Source organism: Malus sylvestris, chromosome 7 (assembly GCF_916048215.2).
Source record: "Malus sylvestris chromosome 7, drMalSylv7.2, whole genome shotgun sequence".
Taxonomy (NCBI): domain Eukaryota; kingdom Viridiplantae; phylum Streptophyta; class Magnoliopsida; order Rosales; family Rosaceae; genus Malus; species Malus sylvestris.
In genome coordinates this window covers 32,762,102-32,784,933 of record NC_062266.1, presented here as the reverse complement: position 1 = coordinate 32,784,933, position 22,832 = coordinate 32,762,102, and the positions used below count along the sequence as shown (strand labels likewise).

The following is a 22,832-nucleotide window of genomic DNA, read 5'->3' as shown; positions in this document are numbered from 1 at the left end:
TTAAGACAGCATTTGATCTACTAATTAAGTGTAAACTGTTACAAATCAATTGGTTCCAGGTTGCTCAATGCTTACCCTTCTGCTTACTTTCCACATTAAATAAGTTTGTTGGTTGCTTAGACAACTTATTATTCTTCAGAGGAAAACACAATAAGACAATAGGATATGACACACAAAGAATATAACACACTAATCATTGACCAAGTCCTAAACTTTGTTTTAAGGCCACATGGAAATGATGCACCCTTGGCTTGGGGGCATATTAGTCTCTTTACAATAGTTAATACTACTCTTGATCTTTTAATTAAAATCTTTAGAATTACATAGTCAATAAAGTAGATTTGCTAAGATTTGTTTTGGTTAACAATAACCAATGTGATCAAACAAAAGGATAAAGGATATAAGAAAAAAAAAACGACGACCAACGGAAACAATAGGGCGAAGGACCATGGATTCTACTAATGGAGTTTTGAACCCGGTAGGCATAGATGAAAACCCAACATCCTATCCATTAGAATATATACGTAGAATGAAAAAACAAATATGTGGATTTCACATTACAATCAGTAATCCAATTTATTACGCGTAGTTTATCTCATATTAATTTATTAGCATTATTCTCAACTTTTTAAAACATTCCAAATAACTACCTAACATTTTAAATAATTAACGGTTACGTCACCAGCATTAAGTGTCGATGTTGCCAACATTAAGCTGGCTAGTCTACTAATGTTTTGTACAAGGTCCCTAATCGTCGTCTTTGGAGCTTTAATTTCCAAAATCGACTCCTTTTAGCCAAGCCAAGTGTAAATTTGCTTGGCAAAGCTGTGTTGGTTATTAAATTTGCTTGACCAGGGTCTTGCTGCTGTTCCTTTCTTTGAACCCAAACAAAGAAGCAAAAAGGAATTAGAAGTACAGACAAAAGAAAAAGAGCTAGTGAATTAGTATGCGAGGTGTTACCAGAAATGCAAGCCATGGCTTATTCCTTAGACTTCACTCTCTCAAAACTATTGCCACAATGCGCGTTCAAACAGTTGCAGCAAATCCATGCCCTCATTGTCACAACCCCTCTACCAAAACATCCAAATTTTCTCAAAATTTCTCCGGCGGAGCACCGAGTTCGGATCCATGGAGTATCCCAATCTCATATTTTCCCAACTGGGTCATCAACTCAGTACCGATATTGTGATTCAGAACGCCATGATCAGAGGGTACGATATCAATGGGCCCTTCGAGCAATGCGTCTCAGTGTTTGATGAAATGCCTCTGAGAGGAATCAAACCCCATAACTTCACCTACCCGTATGTCTTGAACTCCCGCACTAAATTGGGTTGGTACAGAAAAGGAAAACAAGTGCATTGTCATATTGTAAAGCATGGGTTCGAGTCAAATCTAGCGGTTGCTAATGCGGTTTTCAATATGTATGTGGATTACTGTGATTCTGGCGTTGTAAATTATAGGACTTTGAATGATGCCCGCAAGGTATTCGATGATATGTGAATAGAATTGTGGAACCGCATGATTTCGCGTTATGCGAGCGTTAGTGATGTTCAGAGTGTGAGAAAGTTGTTTGATGATATGCCTGAGAAGGACGTTGTTTCGTGGAATTCTATGATTTCAGGTTATGCTGAAGTTAGGGATCTGGGTAATGCAAGAGATTTGTTTGAGAGGATGCCGAAGAAGGATGTTGTCTCGTGGACATTGATGATTGGAGTCTATGCCAATGCCGGAGACCTTATAACGGCAAGAAATTTTTTCGAGACAATGCCGTGCAAGAATGTGGTTTCTTGGAACAACATGATATCAAGTTACACCCAGCATGGACAGTATGAAAAAGCATTGGATGCTTTTGTGCAAATGCAGTCGGAAGGTGTGGTTCCGGATGGATATACATATGTTTCTGTTCTGTCAGCTTGTTCCCACCCGGGGGCCCTAGAGTTTGGAAAATGGACACACAGAGCTTATAGAGGATTGGTTTCTTTTCGGAACCATTTTGGGGACTGCCCTAATCGACATGTATGCGAAGTGCAGGGACATAAACAGAGCTTTTGCTCCTTTTATCAAGATAGGAAAGAGGGATGTATTTTGTTGGAATGCTATGATTAGATCGGTTGCTATCCACGGAAGAGCAGAAGATGCCGTCAAACTATACTCACTGATGCGGAAGGAAGGGTTGAAGCCGAACGACTTCACGTTCACAGCTACTCTCTTCGCTTGTAGCCATGGAGGCTTGGTAGAAGAAGGTGAAAGAATCTTCTATGCTATGGAGAAAGAATTTGGGATTGTACCAAAGCTTCAGCATTTTGGTTGCCTAATCGATTTGCTGAGCCGAAACGCTCAGGTGGAGGAAGCACTACGTCTGGTGAAGGAAATGCCGTATAAGCCCGACATTGCTATCTGGGGGTCCTTGCTTGGGGGTTGCAGAGAAAAAAATCACCTTAAGTTTGCAGAGGAAGTGATAGAGAAGGCTACTGACTTGGAAACGAACGAATCCGGGGTTTATGTCCTTTTGTCTAACACGCATGCCGCGGCTGGACAATGGCCAGAGGCTCAAAGTGCAAGAGGAAAAATGGAAGAAAAGAAGATTTGAAAGAAGACAGGACGTAGTCATGTTTATGCTTCTAATGGAACCCTGGACCCCGAGAACGAAAACCTCTTAAAAAAATGGAGAAGAGAAGGTAGGACAAATTAGATCCACTTCAAACCAATGTAAGCCTCAAAAGGAATAGCAATTCATTCATTTTGCCCCCAAACTTTGTGATCAATTGGGTATCGGCAATATTTTCCTGTCACACATAGACCAGGGGAACCAAGAGCACCATGCAGCATTTCGTAACATAAAGAAAAAATACACTTCTCGAACAAACAAAAAAAAAGGAAGAATTTTACTGATCAAAGACGAATTCTACAAGGGTGATTACATGCCACAAGGCTCCAACAGAATAAAACCGATAAGAATCCCGTGGGAATGCATATCCATCGCCTACCCACCATTACACGAAGTTAAGATAGTTGTTAGGTACTTCTAAGAAGTAAGCACATACATCTCCTCCTACCCATCATTGCACAAGAGAACAAGTTAACGTACAAAATCTCAAATTTTGAGAATCGGAAAACAGAACTGAGACAACATTGTATCACTCCCGTGTCTAAAGTAACTGACAGACCTTCTTGATAAGAAACAAGAACTTGCACAACATAACCACTGTTCAGACAAAGTTTCAAGAGTAACGTAAAACGCATTTAGCAAAGACAATCACTAACCAAATATAGATGGACAAATCATACCACAAGATATGCTTCGGTCATCTGTATAAACTGACGGATCTCACACTAACCAACTTAAGTTCAGTTATAAAAATAACATCTTGTCTTGAGTTCTAGCTATCCACGCAATGATATATCAAGATGTGATCTTTAGTATACTGGATAGTGATATACTTCAAAATTCCTCTCTTCATGAACTGATCATGTTAAACTGGAATCTGGAAAGCTGCTGTGGGATTGTAGATATAACAGGCCCATATCTCTGCAATTATGTGACATCATGAGTTTACAGAAAATTTTAAGATGATATTTAGAAAAAGGATGAACTTAATGAAAGGAACAAAAGGTTTAAGTTTTTCATTACAAAACTAAGAGATGGGTAACCGGGGGAAATCATAATGAAGTAATTGTACAACACTTATGAATCATCATCCTGAAAATATTCTGATGCAGCTATTGCTTTTTTAAGGCTTAGAATTCAACAAACACAAGCCAAATTCAAATATTAAGTAGGAAAGCAGAAGAACTCCATATGACGATATGATCACGATACCTGAACGTTATCATAGAGCTCAAACAATGGAACAGCAAGAAGTTTTAGGTTTTTGGGGACAGCAAAGTACTCCCTCTCAGATAAGTGAACAAGGAAAAGCTTCTTACACTCCTGCATTACCAAAATTGGGTAAATAAAAAATTAGTGTGTGGGAATGAGAGGAAGGGATATAATTATATGCAGCACAAAGAAGTCATCAACAGAAATTGTCCAGGATTTGTTTTGACAGAAATTTACCTTGGGTTTTGTTATGTGAGGAGGGCAATATGGGTACATTATGGTTTCAAAGTTTGGCCTCCACCAGATAGCCACGCACTCTCCTATCTGCAACCAGGGGACAAGCTAAGTAAAATGAGCAATGACAATATAAAACATGCCTAAAACCAGAATTTTCAAGCTCCAAGATTTCAAATAGAAGGAGCGGCATTGTGAACTTGACATGCGACAAGTTCTCATAAACCAAGGTCACTTTTATGAAATAGAACACTAAGGAAGCACCTATTAAAGGCCAATGCGTTTTTTGGTTGCCTTGAATGTCCATTCATCTTCATTAAGTTTTAACACTTGCAGTCAACTCAGTTCCAAGTTATTTTCTCATTTGTTTTCCTATAGCCCTATAAGTTTCTAACATCATTTCTCTTACACCTATAGTCAGAGAGATGGTAAATCTGAGAGTCATACCTGCCAGTCTGGTACAAGGGCAGGTGAATTAGCACCAAGCTTGCTGGTCAGCTTTCTTTTCAACCCCTCAATTTCTGTAACATAAAGAGACCCACCATGGCACCACCGCAGAGAAAAGAAAACAAAAGGGGTCAGTCTTTAATAATATCAACTCAGGTAAAAATGGATGCACCATGACAAGGATGGAATACAAGATAAGTTCTTACCATTCTCCCCTGGCTTCAGTCGTCCACCAGGAAGTTTGCAGAATGTGTTTCCAATCTGCAGGAGAAGTATGTGGGGATGATTATGCTCCTGTACCTGCAAAGCAAAGACGTGCGTTGAGCCCAGAGAAAGAATGCAAGTGTCAAGACACTTCACTTTATCAATTCCATGTTAAACAGCGATACAATTGGCAATTATGAAAACTTGAATTAGGGGCTTGTAGAACGTTGAAGATGAGAGGACCAAAATGCGAAAACATAACCTGGATTAGTCAAGCTAAAAAGACATCCAACATACATTGCAAAGTGTTTGCGGAGCCTCTTATCAGAAACCATGAAAGAAACAAGTCAGGAATTCCCAAAGGCGAAAACTAAAGAACCAGTGCCATAGGTAAAACCGGAATTCCTCATTTAATTATGCCACGAGCCATTCAGCTCAAAAAATCCCCTTTTGTTAATTTCTGATGAGCATGCTACCAAGATTTGTGTCTAATATAGTTAATCATCCAAAAAATAAATTAAAAAGAAGTGTAAGGGCATATTATGGTACTAAAATAATGATCAAACAAGTTCTTTATTTTTCCTAAATATTTCACACATACAAGGAGATTATGAGCTTTGCCCACCAAAATAAACGGTAAATTATGTGCAGAGGAGGGGCTATTGATTCAAAGCACATACCAGTAAAATCGCTTCGACGCTGGTCCGCATTCCCTCTTTCATGTAACTGCAGATTCAAAAATTAGGGTTTTAGAAGTCAAAAAACCTTCAAAAGGACTAAAATCTAAAAATTATTGGAATCAATTAGAAGGGGGGGAAATGAAAATCGAAAAAGGGGGAAACATACTTGACTTTCATGCGGGCGAGGCGATCGGCGACGGAAGTGTCCTTCTCCATCTTCGGCTCTTTGGTCCCGAACGTGTAGCTCGACAGTGGGTACGTGTTCACCACCGCCGACATCACCATTTCTCTCTCTACTCCTTCTCTCTCAAATTCTCTCTCTGTCTGAAAATCCCAACCGGATTTTAATTTCGAGGGCGACTGATCGGAAGAAATGGAGGTGGGAGAGAGCGGAGACGGGGAGAGATTCAAAACCCAGGGACCGAGGGTTTAGTTTAATTGGAAAATAACAAGGAGGATTCTAGTTCTACACTTGTACTCACGTTCGACACTCTAGAACCTGTGAAATTCAACATAGTAGCCTCGTTTCCTACCGTCGGATTTGATGCAAAGTCCTCTATGTGTACATTGACTGAAATCTGACTGTCCTTGATTTAGTTGTGGTTTTGGCCCCTTTAGACCAACTCCAATGGTGGGCTAAGAGCCAAATTAACCTTCAAAATCTCCCCCCAAACCCAACCCAAGCTAAAACATTAGGCTAAAAGCCAAATGCCAAAGTTGGGCCAAATTCCCCCCCCCAATGCGCGTGGACTCGCTGGAACTTGGGCCAGTCTCGGCCCGCCCACACGCGATGGGCTTACAAGTGTTTCCCAACAGGGTGGCCCCCGCTGTCAGCCCGTGTGTCGGCCACCAAATCCAACCCAACGACTATATTTAACATCCAACGGCTGGGCTTTTTGGACCGTTGGTTGATCCAACGGTCCAGATTCAAATTTAAAAAAAAAAATGTTATTTTAAAATACATTGAATCCAACGGCTGAGATCGAATATAATCAAATCTAACAGTAAAAAAAAGATCTAACAGCCCAAATTTAAATCCAACGGCTAAAATAATTAAAAAAATTATTTAACTCAAAATTCACCCAAAAACTCTATAAATACCTACATATTTGTTCAAACATCCACACAAAACTCAATTTTCTCCTACAATTCTTCCAATTTATCTTTCAATTTCCAAATTGTTCAACATGACAAGAGAGCATATTAGAGGTCGTAATTGGTGTTGAACGGTTGGTGAAAGTTGAAAGTTAGGTGTTGAACAGTTGGTGAATTGAAAATTTGGTGTTGAACGGTTGGTGAATTGAAGGTTAGCCAAGGGTTGAAAGATTGGTGAAAGTTGAAGGCTTGATTTGTGGAAAATTTGGTGATTTTTCAATATTTAAATATTTTAAGATTAAAATGTTCATAAAATTAATTTACGATAGTCTACATATTTAATTTAAAAACATAATTTAAGAAAAAAAAAATAGCCTAAGTTCATTATTTAATAATCCTGGGTTAAAATTTTAAGAAAAGCTGTTTCTTGGCTAAAAGCTAAATTTTCCGGGCTAAAAAAATTGGTTTTTAGCCCAACCATTGGAGATGGTCTTAGAGCATCTCTAAAGAAAATGTCAAAATTTTAGGTGGAATGTCACTGTGCATATTTGACATTAAAAGTCCCTCCATGTGAAATGTAATTTGCTGATTGGATTTGAAGACTTTGTGATTTGACATCAAAATTTTAGGTGGAATGCCACTATGCAAATTCTCTTTTAGCGAGAATCGAATATAAGATCGATCACTTATAAGCAAAGAGGAAAACTATTAAACGTGGTACTAAGTGACAACAGTTAAAAAGTTAGACTGTTTGTTTTTTACTTTTTAGTGAAAATGGTTCTATAGACTAACATAACTTCTCACTTTGGTCCCTAGTAATGAAAATTAATAGAAGTGGTCATTGCTTTTGTCTACCGTAAATCATTATAGTTGTTTCGTGAAAATCTTTCAATACCCTCGTTAAATTGTCACATGAATGACCACGTGATCACCTTTAAGGGTATTTTTATCAAACCAACTCTTCCATTCAACGAGGATATGAACCGATTTTTCATGGATTACTAAAATGATTTACAATGGACAAACTCTGGGATCGCTTCAATTGATTTTCAAGTTAGAGATCAAAGTGAGGAATTATGTCAATCACAAAGACCATTTTGATTAAAAAGCCATTGCTTTTTGCTATAAGTATTTGGAAGTGTTTTTTTCAAGTCTTTCTCACAAATAGCTTTTATAATTCGTAGATACTTTTAAGTTTTTATGTCAAAACCAATTATAAACACTTTAGGTTGTTTATTTTTTATTTTTTTTTTAAAAAATTGTTAGAAGTAATTCCAAACAGACTCTTAATGCGGTGTTAGATATAGATGATTTGAACAGAATTGCATTTCGCAAAACATGATAAAAATGACGAAAACCGAAATTTGAAAGCAAGATTTTGATAACAATAGACACATACACATGTAAACAAGTACTCCCTAATGATCAAAACTCTATATAACAAGATCCAATGAGGATAATTAATAATTTGGTAAATTACATAGTAGCCCTTCAGGTTTGAGCTTTATTGCAATCTCATACAACATCTTTAAAACATTTCACTTTCATACCTCAAGTACTATTTTATTTCAATTTCATACAACCGTTAGATTTTCCATCCATGGATCTGTTAAATGCTGACGTGGCTGCCACATATATGACACGTGGCTGCCACATATATAACACGTGGCTGCCAAATGTCTGACACGTGGCAAATAAAATAATTTTTTAATTTTTTTTAAAAAAAAAACATATCTGCCACTTTTTTTTTTCTCTTTCTTCTTCTTCTTCTCTCTCTTTAAAAAAAACATATCTGCCACTTTTTTTTTTTTTTCACTTTCTTCTTCTTCTGGGTTCGGACCTTTTTTTTTTTTTTTTTTTTTTCTTCTTCTTCTTCTTCTTCTCCCTCCTCCTCCTCTTTCTTCTTCTCTTCTTCTTCTTCCTCCTTCTTCTGGGTTCTGTCCCTTTCTTTTTTTTTTTTTTTTTCTCTTTCTTCTTCTTCTGGGTTCGGACCTTTTTTTTTTTTTTTCTTCTTCTTCTTCTCCCTCCTCCTCCTCTTTCTTCTTCTCTTCTTCTTCTTCTCTTCTTCTTCTTCCTCCTTTTTCTGGGTTCGGTCCCTTTTTTTTTTTTTTTTTTTTTTCTTCTTCTTCTTCTTCCTCCTTCTCCTCCTCATCTTTCTTCTTCTTCCTCCTTCTTCTGGGTTCAGACCCTTTTTTTTTTTCTTCTTCTTCTTCTTCTTTCTCCTCCCTCCTTTTTCTTCTTCTTCTTTCTCCTCCCTCCTTTTTCTTCTTCTTCTTATCTTTCTCTTTCTTCTTCTTCTGGGTTCGGACCTTTTTTTTTTTTTTCTTCCAATTTCAGGTTTTTAAAAAAAAATTAAAAAATTATTTTATTTGCCACGTGGCAGACATTTGGCAGCCACGTGTCATATATGTGGCAGCCACGTCAGCATTTAACAGATCCATGGATGGAAAATCTAACGGTTGTATGAAATTGAAATAAAATAGTACTTGAGGTATGAAAGTGAAATGTTTTAAAGATGTTGTATGAGATTGCAATAAAACTCAAACCTGAGGGGCTACTATGTAATTTACCCTTAATAATTTGTAACCAAACATAGATCATTTGTTCTTGCTCTATCGATCATTCCATCCGGTTGGCAATTGGCAAAGGAAAACATGCAAGATGCAACGGTCTTGAACTTTCCATGCAAACACCAAGTGATCCATCTCCTGCTTTCTACAAGGGACTTGGATTGTCTGCCCTCCCATTTAGGTGCCCTCCCCGTGCCCTCCTGTTTTGTGTGGTCACGGTTAAGTCACGTCAATATTTTATATTATTTTTTTATAAAAATAATAAAACAAAAATAAATAATAATATAAAATGTTGACGTGGCTTAACCGTGACCACAAAAACAGGAGAGCATGAGGAGGGCATAGAAATTGGAGGGCAGAGAATCCAAGTCCCTCTACAAGACATAGACAGTATCGATCCAATTCCAAGTTGCTCTGCCCAGTCACTGCAAAATGCCAGTTTATGGATAAGGTATAATTTAGTTTTTTCTCCAATAAGCTACAAATATAGCCATAGTCTAGTTGGTTATGTCAATACACCCCCCATATATCTAAATTTGAGTTTCACTTTATGCAATTTATCACATGCATGCTTACTTACCAAGAATAGAAGTACGAATATTATATAACGCGTCATGTATTTAATTTTTACTAAATGTCATTATTAAGAAGCATTGTTTATTTTATACTTGAACAACTACGATTTTGATATATTACTGAATGAAAATACACAAAATTTAGTGGTGCCATGCAATGAACTCCCTACATGCATGTTAGGCATGAAATTTTTTTCAAAGTGCTGAGAATACGGCAGGTATATTGGTTGGATACTTTGAAAAAAAAAATTCCAACCACTTATATTATGACATTGGTATATCGAGTTGTGTTCCCGGCACTTTGTAAAATCTCTCGTTACTCATAAAAGATCATCATATATAGGGATTTGGATTCCATATGGATCCTATTTGAAATCCTCACATCCTATCCGTTCATCGTACATCGTGTGGCCATAAATCATTTAATTTTTTATTATTTAAAATTAAACAAAAATAGTTTTAAGGAAAGTTGGCTGCACGATGTACGATGAATAGATATAATGTGAGGATCCGAAGAAGATCCTTATCCCATATATAGCTACATGAATATATTTGCAAGTTAGAAATTTAATTTAATACAAACGTCATAATAAACTCCGCATGTGTAAGTTTATCTTACATTGCCGGTTCCAAGCTTGGATAAAGGAGGAGGGGGAGGGCGTCAGGTAATCGACAACCGACACTCCTAGGTTATATCGAATCCTTATGAAAATGAATCCAAAACGAAATCGCGCTAAAGCTAGGGTGTCACCTGTAAGTGGCGTGTTGTGTGGCCCGAGCACAGTGATAAGTGAGCAAGGGTCGTTGTATCTCCATCGGCATCCGAATGCAGTGTTAAATGAGCAAGGGGGTCATCGAAACTTCTTTTTGAACGACTCCACTCAAAGTTGTTTGGAAGCATATGCTCCTATCAACTTTACACAAGACACACAAAAAAAGTACTTTGATCATATTAGACGGGGGAGGGAGAAGAAGCTAGGACATAAGGCTAGAGTTCAAGAGAGTAGAATGCGTATAGGAACGTGGAATATAGGAACCTTAACGGGAAAATCTATGGAAGTAGTGGAAGTTATGGTGAGGAGAAAGATAAATATTAGGTGCCTACAAGAAACTAAGTAGGTTTATCTTAAGGCAAATGTTCTATAAAACTTAGGTATTTGAGCACAAATAGAACGAGAAACGGTGTTGGCATCATCGTGGACAAGACCTTGACACAAGATGTTGTAGATGTCAAGAGGGTAGGAGATAGAATTATGGCAATCAAGATTGTAATAGGACAAGAACTCATCAATGTGATTAGTGCATACGCACCTCAAGTAGGGTTGTATACGAGTTTGAAGGAGAAATTTTGGGAAGATCTTGGAGACTTGGTGCAAGGAATTGCTCAGACGGAGAATGTATTTATAAGAGGAGATTTAAATGGACACGTGGGCAAGGAGACAGGCAACTATGGAGGTTTTCATGGTGGCCATGGTTTTGGGGAGAGAAACGAGGATGAGGAAGCCATCTTGGATTTTGCAATGGCATACGATCTCTTCTTAGCCAACACCTTCTTTAAGAAAATAGAAGAACATGTGATCACCTACAAGAGTGAGTCGTCAAAAATACAAATAGATTTTCTTCTAATGAGGAAGGGGATCATATAACTTGTAAGGATTGCAAAGTTATACCGGGAGAGAACTTGGCTAATCAACATCGCTTGTTGGTGATGGATGTACATATCAAAATACAGAGAAAAAAAAACAAGACCTGGAAGTGCCCAAAGACTAGATGGTGAAATCTAAAAGGAGAAAAACATGCCATTTTCAAAGATAAAGTAATCACCCAATGCGTGTGGGATAAAGAAGGGGAAGCTAGCCAGAGGTGGGTATCCATGGCTAATTATATCCGAAAAGTAGCAAAAGAGGTATTAGGAGAGTCCAAGGGCTTTGCTCCACACCAAAAGGAATCTTGGTGGTGGAATAAAGAGGTAAAAACAAAGGTGAAGGCTAAGAAGGAATGTTGTAAAGCCTTATACAAGGATATGACCAATGAAAATGGTGAAATGTATAGAATAGCGAAGCAGGAGGCAAAGAAAGCCATGAGAGAAGTTAAGCTAGCGGCTTATGACGATATGTATAAGGGATTAGATACCAAAGAATGAGAGTTAGATATCTATAAACTAGCTAGAGCAAGGGAAAAGAAGACAAGAGACCTAAACCAAGTGAGGTGCATCAATGATGAGGATGGAAATGTTCTTACTACATAGAACGCAGTCAAAGACATATGGAGAGGTTATTTTCATAATCTTTTCAATGAAGGACATGAAATGAGTACTTCTTTAGGGGAATTGAGTAACTCAGAATAGTGTAGAAACTACTAATTTTACCGTCGAATCAAGAAAGAAGAAGTGGTTGTAGCTTTGAAAAAGATGAAGCATAGAAAAGCATTGGGCTTAAATGATATACCGATCGAAGTGTGGAAAGTCTTGGGAGAGACATGTATAACATGGGTCACAGACTTTTTCAATAGGATTTTGAAAACGAAGAAGATGCCAAATGAGTGGCGAAAGAGCACTTTGGTGCCTATCTACAAGAATAAGGGCGACGTAAAAAATTGCATGAACTATAGGGGTATTAAGTTAATGAGTCATACAATGAAGCTTTGGGAAATAGTCATTGAGCATAGGTTGAGGCAAGAGACACCGGTTTCGGACAACCAATTCGGGTTCATGCCAGGGCGCTCAACTATGGAGGCAATCTATCTCTTACGAAGATTGATGGAAAGATATAGAGATAGAAAAAAAGATTTACACATGGTCTTTATAGATTTGGAAAAAACGTATGATAGGGTCCCAAGAGACATTCTTTGGAGGATTTTACAGAATAAATGAGTATGAGTAGCATATATCCAAGCTATAAAAGATATGTATGATGGAGCAAAGGCTGCCGTAAGAACTCATGAAGGACAAACTGAAAGCTTCCCCATAACTGTAGAGTTACATCAAGGCTCATCCTTAAGTCCTTATCTTTTTGGATTGGTAAATGATGAGTTAACGGGACATATTCAAGATGATATTCCTTGGTGTATGCTTTTCGCAGACGATATAATGTTGATAGATGAAACTTAGGAATGGGTAAATATGAAGCTTAACCTTTAGAGAGAAGTGTTGGAATCTAAAAGTCTTCGCCTAAGTCGATCAAAGACAGAATATATGGAGTGCAAGTTCAGTGCAAATGGAGGCCCAAATAAGTTAGAGGTGAGGATCAGAGATCAGGAAGTACCAAAGAGCGACCGCTTTCACTACCTAGGATCTATCTTGGAAAAAAAACGGAGAATTAGATGAAGACCTCTGTTTGTACCATACTTGACTAATCCCGAAACTACTGAGCACCGGTCAACGTTATACCGTCAAGGACCCAGAAGAGTTTCCCTTCAACCAGAAGGCCAATCACAATGCGACACGTGTCGACATCAGAAGCCAATCACAGCACGACACGTGTCAACATCAGAAGCCAATCACAACACGACATGTGTCAATATTAGAACAAAACTAGAAACTCTCTTCTATAAATAGAGATCATTCTCCCACAATAATCTCTAATGTCATTTTGTACTAAACTATTCACTAGAACTCACTAAACCAGAGCTTGAACCTATGTATTTGTGTAAACCCTTCACAATTAATGAGAACTCCTCTACTCCGTGGACGTAGCCAATCTGGGTGAACCACGTACATCCTGTGTTTGCTTCTCTGTCTCTATTCATTTACGTACTTATCCTCACTAGTGACCGAAGCAACCAAGCGAAGGTCACAAAACCTGACACTTTCTGTTGTACCAAAGTCTTCGCTGATTTTGTGCATCAACATTTGGCGCCGTCTGTGGGAAACGACACTTATTCCCACTCTCTTCAACTTTGTCAAGCTGGTTTCCACCGCTCGTACACTCTCTTTTGGCCAAGCATCTCTCGCCGATATGGGGAGCGAAAGAAGCCACATCACACAGAATGACACCCCTGCTGGACCTAGTATGAAGCAACGAAAGCAGGAAGGAAATAGAGTTACTCTTCAAGCTAAAGTCGATGAGCTAGAGGTTCAGAACAACAAGATAGCGATGAAGAATGAAGTCCTCCAGGAACAATATGAAAAACTTTTCGAGATGCTTCACGAGGCTAGGCAGGCTCAAACACACAAGCTCGTCGCCCCTGTCGAGGTCAACAATCAACTGAATGCCCCCCAACACGGAGGGTCGCCGATATCCGACACGGACATCCCTGATAGGGATCGAGCTACACATCAATGTGATAATCAACATGAGACTTCTCTCAACCCAGCTGCTTCAACCCGAAGCAGGAGAAGTAGAGGAAAACACCTCCTCACAGAGGATGTGGAAGGATCAAAAGCTGTCTATCGCGATTGTCGAGACTTCCTAAAGCAACGTCGAGAGAATCCCATCCACATAAGCTCGAAGATCAATGACCCAAGGGTTTCTGAAAGACTCGGTCCTCTTCCACGACCCAGGCCAGCCGCCAATCTAGAGAAGGGGCAACAAGTCCCAGAAGAATATGAAGGTACTGGGGACTCGGAAACATTCCGACATACTCACTCTAGAAGTCAGTGTGGCGAGTCCAAAGAAAGATCACGCTATCTTGATCAAACTTTCCTACTTCCAAGAGGCGATGGGGACTTAAAGAAGAAAACTTCAGTGGTGCACGACTCCACTCAGGACCCCCTTGTCCTGCAGCTCATTGAGGAAGTAAACAAGTTGAAGGCTGAACGTCAAGCCGAGATACCTGACTGGAACCAACCCAGGCCTGGCCCTCTCACAAGAAGGATCCTCAACACTCCCCTCCAAGCGAAGACAAAGCAGAAGCTTGACTTACAGCTCTATACTGGAAGGGAAGACCCGATTGAACACCTTAACCTCTTTGAGTCCACCATGGTATACCGGGGACACACCGACGAAGAACGGTGCATTCTCTTCCCCTCCACCCTCTCTGGCGGAGCTTTAAACTGGTATTGCCGTCTTCCACCTGAGACAGTAGACTCATTTGAAGAGTTGAGAAAGCTGTTTGTCTCTCAACACATCTTCCAGACCGATCGCTTGCATTCCGCAGATGACTTGTACACTATTCACCAGAAGCCGGACGAGTCATTACGAAAGTACGCTGGCCGCTTCAGCCATGAGTATTCTCGCTGCGCTGAGGCAGATGACAAGACCGCCCTCAAGGCTTTCACTGCAGGCTTACGTGACTGTTTCTTCAAGTACATGATCAATGCCAACACTTGGAAGACTTACTCTGAGGTGATGACACAAGCTTACAACCATGCCTCCGCCGAGGCAAGGACATATCAAGGGAAACCCCCTACAGTCACCCCTTATTAGCAAGTAGGGAGTGGAGGCCAGATCCAACCGAATGAAAAGACCTCAACCTTCCAAATGGTAGCAGCACACCCCCCTGCCTCATTTAATGCTTCGCCAAGTCAGCAGACATATCAATCTCAGGGCAAAAGGAAGGACTTCCATCCTCACCAATCTCATTTTAATAAAAAGAACAAGGGGCACTATCGCGATAACTCAGGATATCGTCACAATAATGCCCGCCCCCAGGCAGTCAACGCAGTGGGCCAATCACGTGTCAAGACAGGCCCTACCCCGAGGTATGAGACATACACCTCTTTGAATGCTACATGTGCTGCCATCTACCCCAGTATAGCTCACCTGATACCAAAGCCAAAGCCAAGACAGCCAGATTACAAGTCCACGAAGAACACGGGCATGTTTTGCTGCTACCACGAGTATAATGGCCATTATAGTGAGAAGTGCATTATCCTCCGTGACCATATTGAAGCTTTGGCACGTGAAGGAAAAATTGATCAGTTCCTCCTTCACCCTCCAAGGGATAACCGTAACCAACGCCAGGTGAATGTGATATATTCCATAAGCGGCGGCACACCCATGTCTGAATCTTCCAATAGGGCCATGAAAAGCAGTGAACGAACTTTGAGACCTGGCCATCAAGTGTTTCACGTGGAAGACATCAGAGGAGGCAAGTATCAAAAGCCTAACTGGGATCCAATATGTTTCTACCCTGAGGAAGAAAGAGGTATCATCTACCCTCACAATGACCCGCTGATCGTGGAAGCTCACATAGCAAATTTTGATGTGAAACGAATCCTGATAGACACAGGTGCTTCAGTCAATATCATGTTTGCTGAAGCTTTCAAGGCACTTAATGTAGCTGAACACTTGCTCGATCGCTCGATTTCTCCTCTGATAAGCTTCTCTGGCGATATCGTGCAACCTTTAGGGAGTATACACTTACCCTTCACCATTGGTACATGCCCCTACACAGCTACTATTACCACTAACTTCCTAGTGGTTAACTGCCCGACGGCATACAATGTCATCTTTGGGCGCACAGGCATCAATGATCTCAAGGCCATGGTATCCACACATATGTTGTTGATGAAGTTTCCAACCCCTTTCGGCAATGGGTACATCAGGGGAGATCAACTTAGTGCTCGATCATGTTACAACACTTCAGTCAAACAACAACACCTGCCTGTCCCCAAGGAGACTCTCTTTATACATAACCAAGTCGTAAAGACCAGTCCAGATGAATCCAACTCGGGTCTTCAGGATGGCAACAGTCAACCCGACGACCCTCGAGATGACTCATTCACCCAGCAAGCACAACCCGCTGAAGAGTTAGAGAAGATCTCTATCTCCAAAGACCATCCAGACCGCATGGTGAATATTGGCACCACTTTGTCACCACCCCTTCGGTTGTCGCTGATCTCCTTTTTGCAAGAGAACGCCGAGGTCTTCGCTTGGTCATATAAAGATATGCCGGGCATCTCTCCCGATATCATCTGTCACCACTTGAGTATTGATCCCAAGACCAAACCAGTAAAACAGAAGCGAAGATCTTATGATGTTGAACGATACGAGGCGATGAAAGCAGAAGTTGAAAAACTCAAGGACATAAGCTTCGTCCGTGAAGTCAATTACCCAACATGGGTAGCAAATGTTGTCCTTGTTAAGAAAAATCCGACCAAGGAAAGTCTCCTGCTTCAAAAGGTCTTGTGGAGAATGTGTGTCGACTACACCGACCTAAACAAAGGATGCCCGAAGGATAGTTTCCCCCTTCCTCTCATTGATAGACTTATAGACTCTACGGCAGGGTGTGAGCTCTTGAGCTTCATGGACGCTTATTCAGGATACAACCAAATCCTCATGAACCCCTCAGACCAAGAAAACACGGCCTTCACTACTGACAGGGGACTATATTGCTATAAAGTCATGCCTTTCGGCCTAAAGAATGCAGGAGCAACTTATCAGAGACTGGTCAATTCAATGTTCGCCGAACAAATTGGGAAGAGCATGGAAGTTTACGTTGATGATATGCTAGTCAAAAGCAAACATGCTGACCAACACATCACCAACCTATCTGAAACTTTCACCATTCTAAAGAGGTATCGAATGAGGTTGAACCCCAACAAATGTGCTTTCGGCGTGGGCTCTGGCAAATTCTTAGGCTTCATGATTAGCCAACGAGGCATTGAAGCTAACCCTGAAAAGATCAAAGCAATCCTCGACATGAAAGAGCCAATAACTTCAAAAGACATCCAAAGCCTTACTGGCAAGGTGGCAGCCTTAACCAGATTCATCTCTAAGGCCACAGACAGATGTGCTCCTTTCTTCAAAGCACTCAAGGGAAATAAGAAGTACATTACATGGACGGAGGAATGTGCCAAGGCATTCAGGAACCTCAAAGAGTACATGAGTAAAGCCCCTCTGCTCTCCAAACCAGAAGTTGGTGACACTCTCATCATCTATCTATCGGTTTCGGCTTCAGCAGTCAGTTCTGTTCTTATTCGAATGGATAGTGGTGTCGAACGGCCCGTCTACTACGCTAGCAAGGCCCAACATTGAGAAATTAGCTCTAGCATTGGTCATGTCTGCTCGGAAACTTCGCCCTTATTTCCAAGCACACGCCATCATCGTGCTTACCAATCACCCTCTTCGACAGATACTCCAGAGTCCTGACACGTCTAGACGAATGACCAAATGGGCGATAGCATTGGGTGAGTTTGACATCTCCTACCAACCAAAACCAGCCGAAAAAGGTCAAGCAGTAGCAGATTTCATCGCCGACTTCACATATCCTGTTGACATTGCTTCTACACCTGAAGCAGTAGCTTCATTACCATCGGAAGCTCAGAAAGTAGAATCAACGACCCCAGCATGGAGTCTGTATATTGATGGCTCATCCAACCAACAGGGCTGCGGAGCAGGATTAGTCCTCACTACCCCCGACAAAGTGGCGATGGAATACGCTCTTCGTTTCAAATTCAAGGCATCGAACAACGAGGCCGAATACGAAGCCCTTCTAGCAGGCTTGCGTTTGGCCAAACACCTTGGGGTTAAACGAATTGATATCTTCAGTGACTCCCAATTAGTGGTCAACCAAGTCACAAACAACTTTGATGCTAAGGATAGCTCCATGGCAGCATATCTTGCGCAAACGCGACTTTTGCTCAAGCACTTCCACTACCAGATCACCCAAGTTCCTCGAGCGGCAAACAGTCATGCAGACGCTTTGGCTCGCCTCGCCTCGGCAGTGGAAGACAAGATTGGGAGAAAAATTCATGTCGAATTGTTGGCAAAACCAAGCACCATGGTCGCGGAGGTGTACAATTTACAACAAGAAGATAGTTGGATCACCCCAATTTATAAATTCCTTGCTCATGGCACCCTCCCAATTGACAAAGTCCAAGCTAAGCAGATTCGATACAAGTCTGCCCGCTACCTGATCATTAATGACCAACTCTACAAGCGCGGTTTCACCCTGCCATACCTAAGATGCCTTACACCTGCGGAGGCGGAAATTGTCCTTCGGGAAATACATGAAGGAGTCTGCGGAGATCATGCTGGGTCTCGATCCCTAGCTCACAAGACTTTTCGCCAAGGATACTATTGGCCAACACTCCACCAAGATGCCATCAGAATATCTCGCTCATGTGATAAGTGTCAACGCTACGCAACTATCCCTCACTCCCCTCTCGAGCCGCTCACTCCTATGATCAGCCCTTGGCCCTTCGCCCAATGGGGACTTGATTTGATCGGCCCAATGCCTGCAGGGAAAGGCAAGGTCCGCTATGCAATCGTTGCAGTTGACTACTTCACAAAGTGGGCTGAAGTAGAACACTTGGCAACCATTACTGAGGGAAAAATAGAAGACTTCGTATGGAAGAACATCCTCTGCAGATTCGGCATTCCCAATGCGATAGTCACGGACAATGGGCGGCAGTTCGACAACAAGAAGTTCAAGATGTTCTGCTCTAAGTTCAACATCAACTTATGTTTTGCCTCTCCAGCCCATCCCCAGTCTAACGGACAAGTCGAGGCCGTTAACAAAATAATCAAGCGCACTCTGAAAACTAGCTTGGACAAAGCTAAAGGTTGTTGGCCAGAATTCGTACCCCAAGTCCTTTGGTCATACCGCACTTCATATCGGACTTCCACAGGAGAAACTCCATTCTCACTTGCTTTTGGTACAGAAGCAGTTGTCCCAGTTGAGCTTAAGCAAGCAACATACCGAATCCAGAACTACATACAGAGTGAGAACGACAAGCAACTCACCCTCAACCTGGATCTAGTCGAGGAACACAGAAATCAGGCTCACCTGAGGAATGTCGCCTACAAGCAGCGCATCTCCAACTACTACGACTCAAGGGTCAAACCTCGCTCTTTCAAAGTGGGAGACTGGGTACTGAAGAAAAGATTACTCTGTGATAGAGTCCCGAGTGAAGGAACACTCAGTCCTAACTGGGACGGACCGTTCGAGGTCGTCGGCATCAGTCGCCCTGGCTCCTACAAGCTCAGAAACTCCGACGGCAAGACCCTTGGCCATCCATGGAATGCTGACCACTTGAAGTACTATTACAAATAAGACTCACATTGTACAAGTGTTAAGCTACAGCCGTTCGGCATCCTATGTAACAAAGACCATTTGGTATGAATTCAATAAAGAGGTGATTTAGCCAACTCAGCCATAAACTCTTTTCCATTCTGAGCAATGAAACACTCAAGTGTTGAAGCTTCAACGCAAATGTTTCCAATACAAAACAAAATCTAAGTATGTGTCAACAAGACTATACAAAGGATCTACATCATACATTCCAACACATTCATACATAAACATCATACATTCCAACACATTCATACATAAACATCATACATTCCAATATATTCATACATAAACATCATACATTCCAACACATTCATGCATAAACATCATACATTCCAACACATCCATACATAAGCCAACTGTGATTCGAAAGGGTTCAACACACTTTGTGTCATTCGACATTTGCCACAATGTGCCTCGACACCTTGCCCTTATTCTCACCAACTAGGTGATGAAGTAACTCACCTTCGTACCACCAACTAGGTGATGAAATGTACAACCCGTACTCTAATATTATTTGGAAACTTGCCACCCTTATCACCAATCAGGTGAAGAAGGAACTCATCTTCATGCCACCAACCAGGTGATGAAATGTACAACGCGTACTTTCCTTCATGCCACCAACCAGGTGATGAAATGTACAACGCGTACTCTCCTTCATGTCACCAACCAGGTGATGAAATGTGATGAAAGGTGATTAAGGAATTCACATTCGTACCACCAACCACGTGATGAAAGCAACCTACCATTCATTTCATTAACCAGAAGACGAGTGGTACAACTTGTACATGTGAACTCCTAGCATTCACAAATAATAAAAAACCATCAAGCTTTACAACTCAACTAGGGGAGCACTTATGCCTAACAAGAGCTATAGTCACCAACAAAGTCTTATTGCAAGCCAACAATGGCTTCAATGCATGGTATACGAAGATCAAGCTCTTCAGCCCTCTTGCATCTGCTTCAGACATTTCTCCTCTGTAACAATGCAAACACTACAACTCATAGAACGTTTCAAACGCTTTTGATCAAGACTGTTCGAAGCAAATTCAATTTATATGGTTCATCCAAACCTTCGACTACTACAAGATGTGGCTTGCATCACAATCTCTCGCTTAACAGTATGGAAGCAAAATTTGTATACGTTGTCTCTCCCACATTTTCAAATTTCTAGTTTTCCCAAAAAAAAAAAAAAAAAAAAAAAAAAGAGGAAATTGGAAATTGGGAAATTCAACAAAAGCTTCATCAATGGAGGACAAATATTAATCTCAAAAGCTTCGTACTATGTTCATCAAGATAGTGCGAAGCACAATCAATTTATGGTGCCAACAAAAGCTTCATCAATGGAGGACAAGTATCAATCTCCAAAGCTTCGCACTATGTTCATCAAGATAGTGCGAAGCACAATCAATTTATGGTGCCAACAAAAGCTTCATCAATGGAGGACAAGTATAAATCTCCAAAGCTTCGCACTATGTTCATCAAGATAGTGCGAAGCACAATCAATTTATGGTGCCAACAAAAGCTTCATCAATGGAGGACAAGTATCAATCTCCAAAGCTTCGCACTATGTTCATCAAGATAGTGCGAAGCACAATCAATTTATGGTGCCAACAAAAGCTTCATCAATGGAGGACAAGTATCAATCTCCCAAGCTTCGCACTATGTTCATCAAGATAGTGCGAAGCACAATCAATTTATGGTGCCAACAAAAGCTTCACCTATAAAGCTTCAACCCCAAAGCTTCACCTATAAAGCTTCAACACAAAGCTTCACCTATCAAGCTTCAACACCAAAGCTTCACCTATAAAGCTTCAAACATAAAGCTTCACCTATCAAGCTTCAACCCCAAAGCTTCACCTATAAAGCTTCAAACACAAAGCTTCACCTATAAAGCTTCAACACCAAAGCTTCACCTATAAAGCTTCACCTATCAAGCTTCAACCCCAAAGCTTCACCTACAATACCAAATTTCAACACCAAAACACATAAAAGCTTCACACACTCTTCATCAAGATAGTGCGAAGCTAATTCCAGTGGAGCTGAATTTTGGACATCTTATAGTTCTTGAGCAGATGAACAACTTTCACGAAGGAAATTTTTCTATTTGAGCGACGGAAGTTAGAGTGTTGAAGCTCCAAACATGACGGTCAGATTTCTGCAAGCTTCAAAGCTGCTGCGGTGTTTCGAAGATCTGGAAATATTCAACCGTTAGTTTGTTCTGAATTTTTGATATGTTATGGAAGAGATGATGAGGAACAACTTCCATGAAGAAAGTATGTTGATCTGAACAAGAGAAAATGGAGTTTCGAAGCTCACAACAAGTCTGACGGATTAACAGAACATTGATGAACAGTTACTCATCATACTTGAATTTCTGAAGTTGTACTACTCCGATGGATCTCAAATTTGGATATGTTGTAGTTCACAAGATAAGGAACAACTTTCATGAAGACAACTTTGCAATCTGAGCTATAGAGAATGGTGTTATCTTGCATCCACTCAGGCTGATTAGTGGAAACGAAAAGCAATTCCACCAAAGAAAAGATGAAAAAGAGAGAAAAGCTACTAATTGCACTTGATCTTGTCTAGTCAATAGCATGCAGCATCAAACACACAAAAGTTGGAAATATTTTTAGATAAAGCATATACGAATGTGTGACATCGAAACAAGGATTCGTTACTTTGACAAATTAGTAACAAGCGAGACACCTCATTCGGCAACTCTCTTCGCCTGAAGACTTGGGGGACTCCCACCATATGATACTGCACCTTGATACTCGGCAGTCTCACAACCACTCAGTGACTTGGATTTTTCAAGTCTCCAACCGAGAAGTTTTCCTCACTCGGGAAATTAAGGGAACACTACCTCAAACTACATGCTTCACTCACAAAGCTTCAACAATACAGGTTTCAACAAAAGAAAAAATTCAAAGAACTTTATGAAGAAGGCTTTGGTGTATTTAACACAATATGTTGAAATGAAGCAAAGCTTATTTATTAATATTTTCGATAAGCCACAAATATGTACATATACATGAGTCAAAATAAACAAACAAAAGGGAGCCTTCACAAAGGTTGCTTAGGGGAAGTCTCAGCAGTCGGTAGAGCCCCAGAAAGAGAAAGCACCGGAGGGTGGTTATCCGGAGCCTCAGTACTTGACAAAACCCCAGAAGGAGGAGGCATTGGAGGTTCATCATTTGAAGCTTCATTACCAGGTACAGCCCTAGAGGACGAAGGCAATAAATGC

General features: G+C 40.7%; 1 protein-coding gene and 1 pseudogene across 1 annotated transcript; one reads left to right on the top strand and one right to left on the bottom strand.

Annotated features, from left to right (window-relative positions):
- Nucleotides 1-842: 842 nt before the first annotated feature.
- LOC126628926 (pentatricopeptide repeat-containing protein At3g29230-like) lies at nucleotides 843-2,792 on the top strand (annotated as a pseudogene).
- A 358-nt stretch (nucleotides 2,793-3,150) lies between these two features.
- LOC126628938 (pre-mRNA cleavage factor Im 25 kDa subunit 2) lies at nucleotides 3,151-5,867 on the bottom strand. Its single transcript, XM_050298830.1, has 7 exons — nucleotides 5,552-5,867; nucleotides 5,386-5,431; nucleotides 4,708-4,801; nucleotides 4,502-4,575; nucleotides 4,058-4,144; nucleotides 3,821-3,931; nucleotides 3,151-3,529 (listed from the first exon to the last, which is right to left on the bottom strand). Exons 1-7 carry the CDS (start codon nucleotides 5,668-5,670, stop codon nucleotides 3,458-3,460), a joined length of 603 nt encoding a protein of 200 aa, XP_050154787.1. The 5' UTR covers nucleotides 5,671-5,867; the 3' UTR covers nucleotides 3,151-3,457.
- Nucleotides 5,868-22,832: the final 16,965 nt, after the last annotated feature.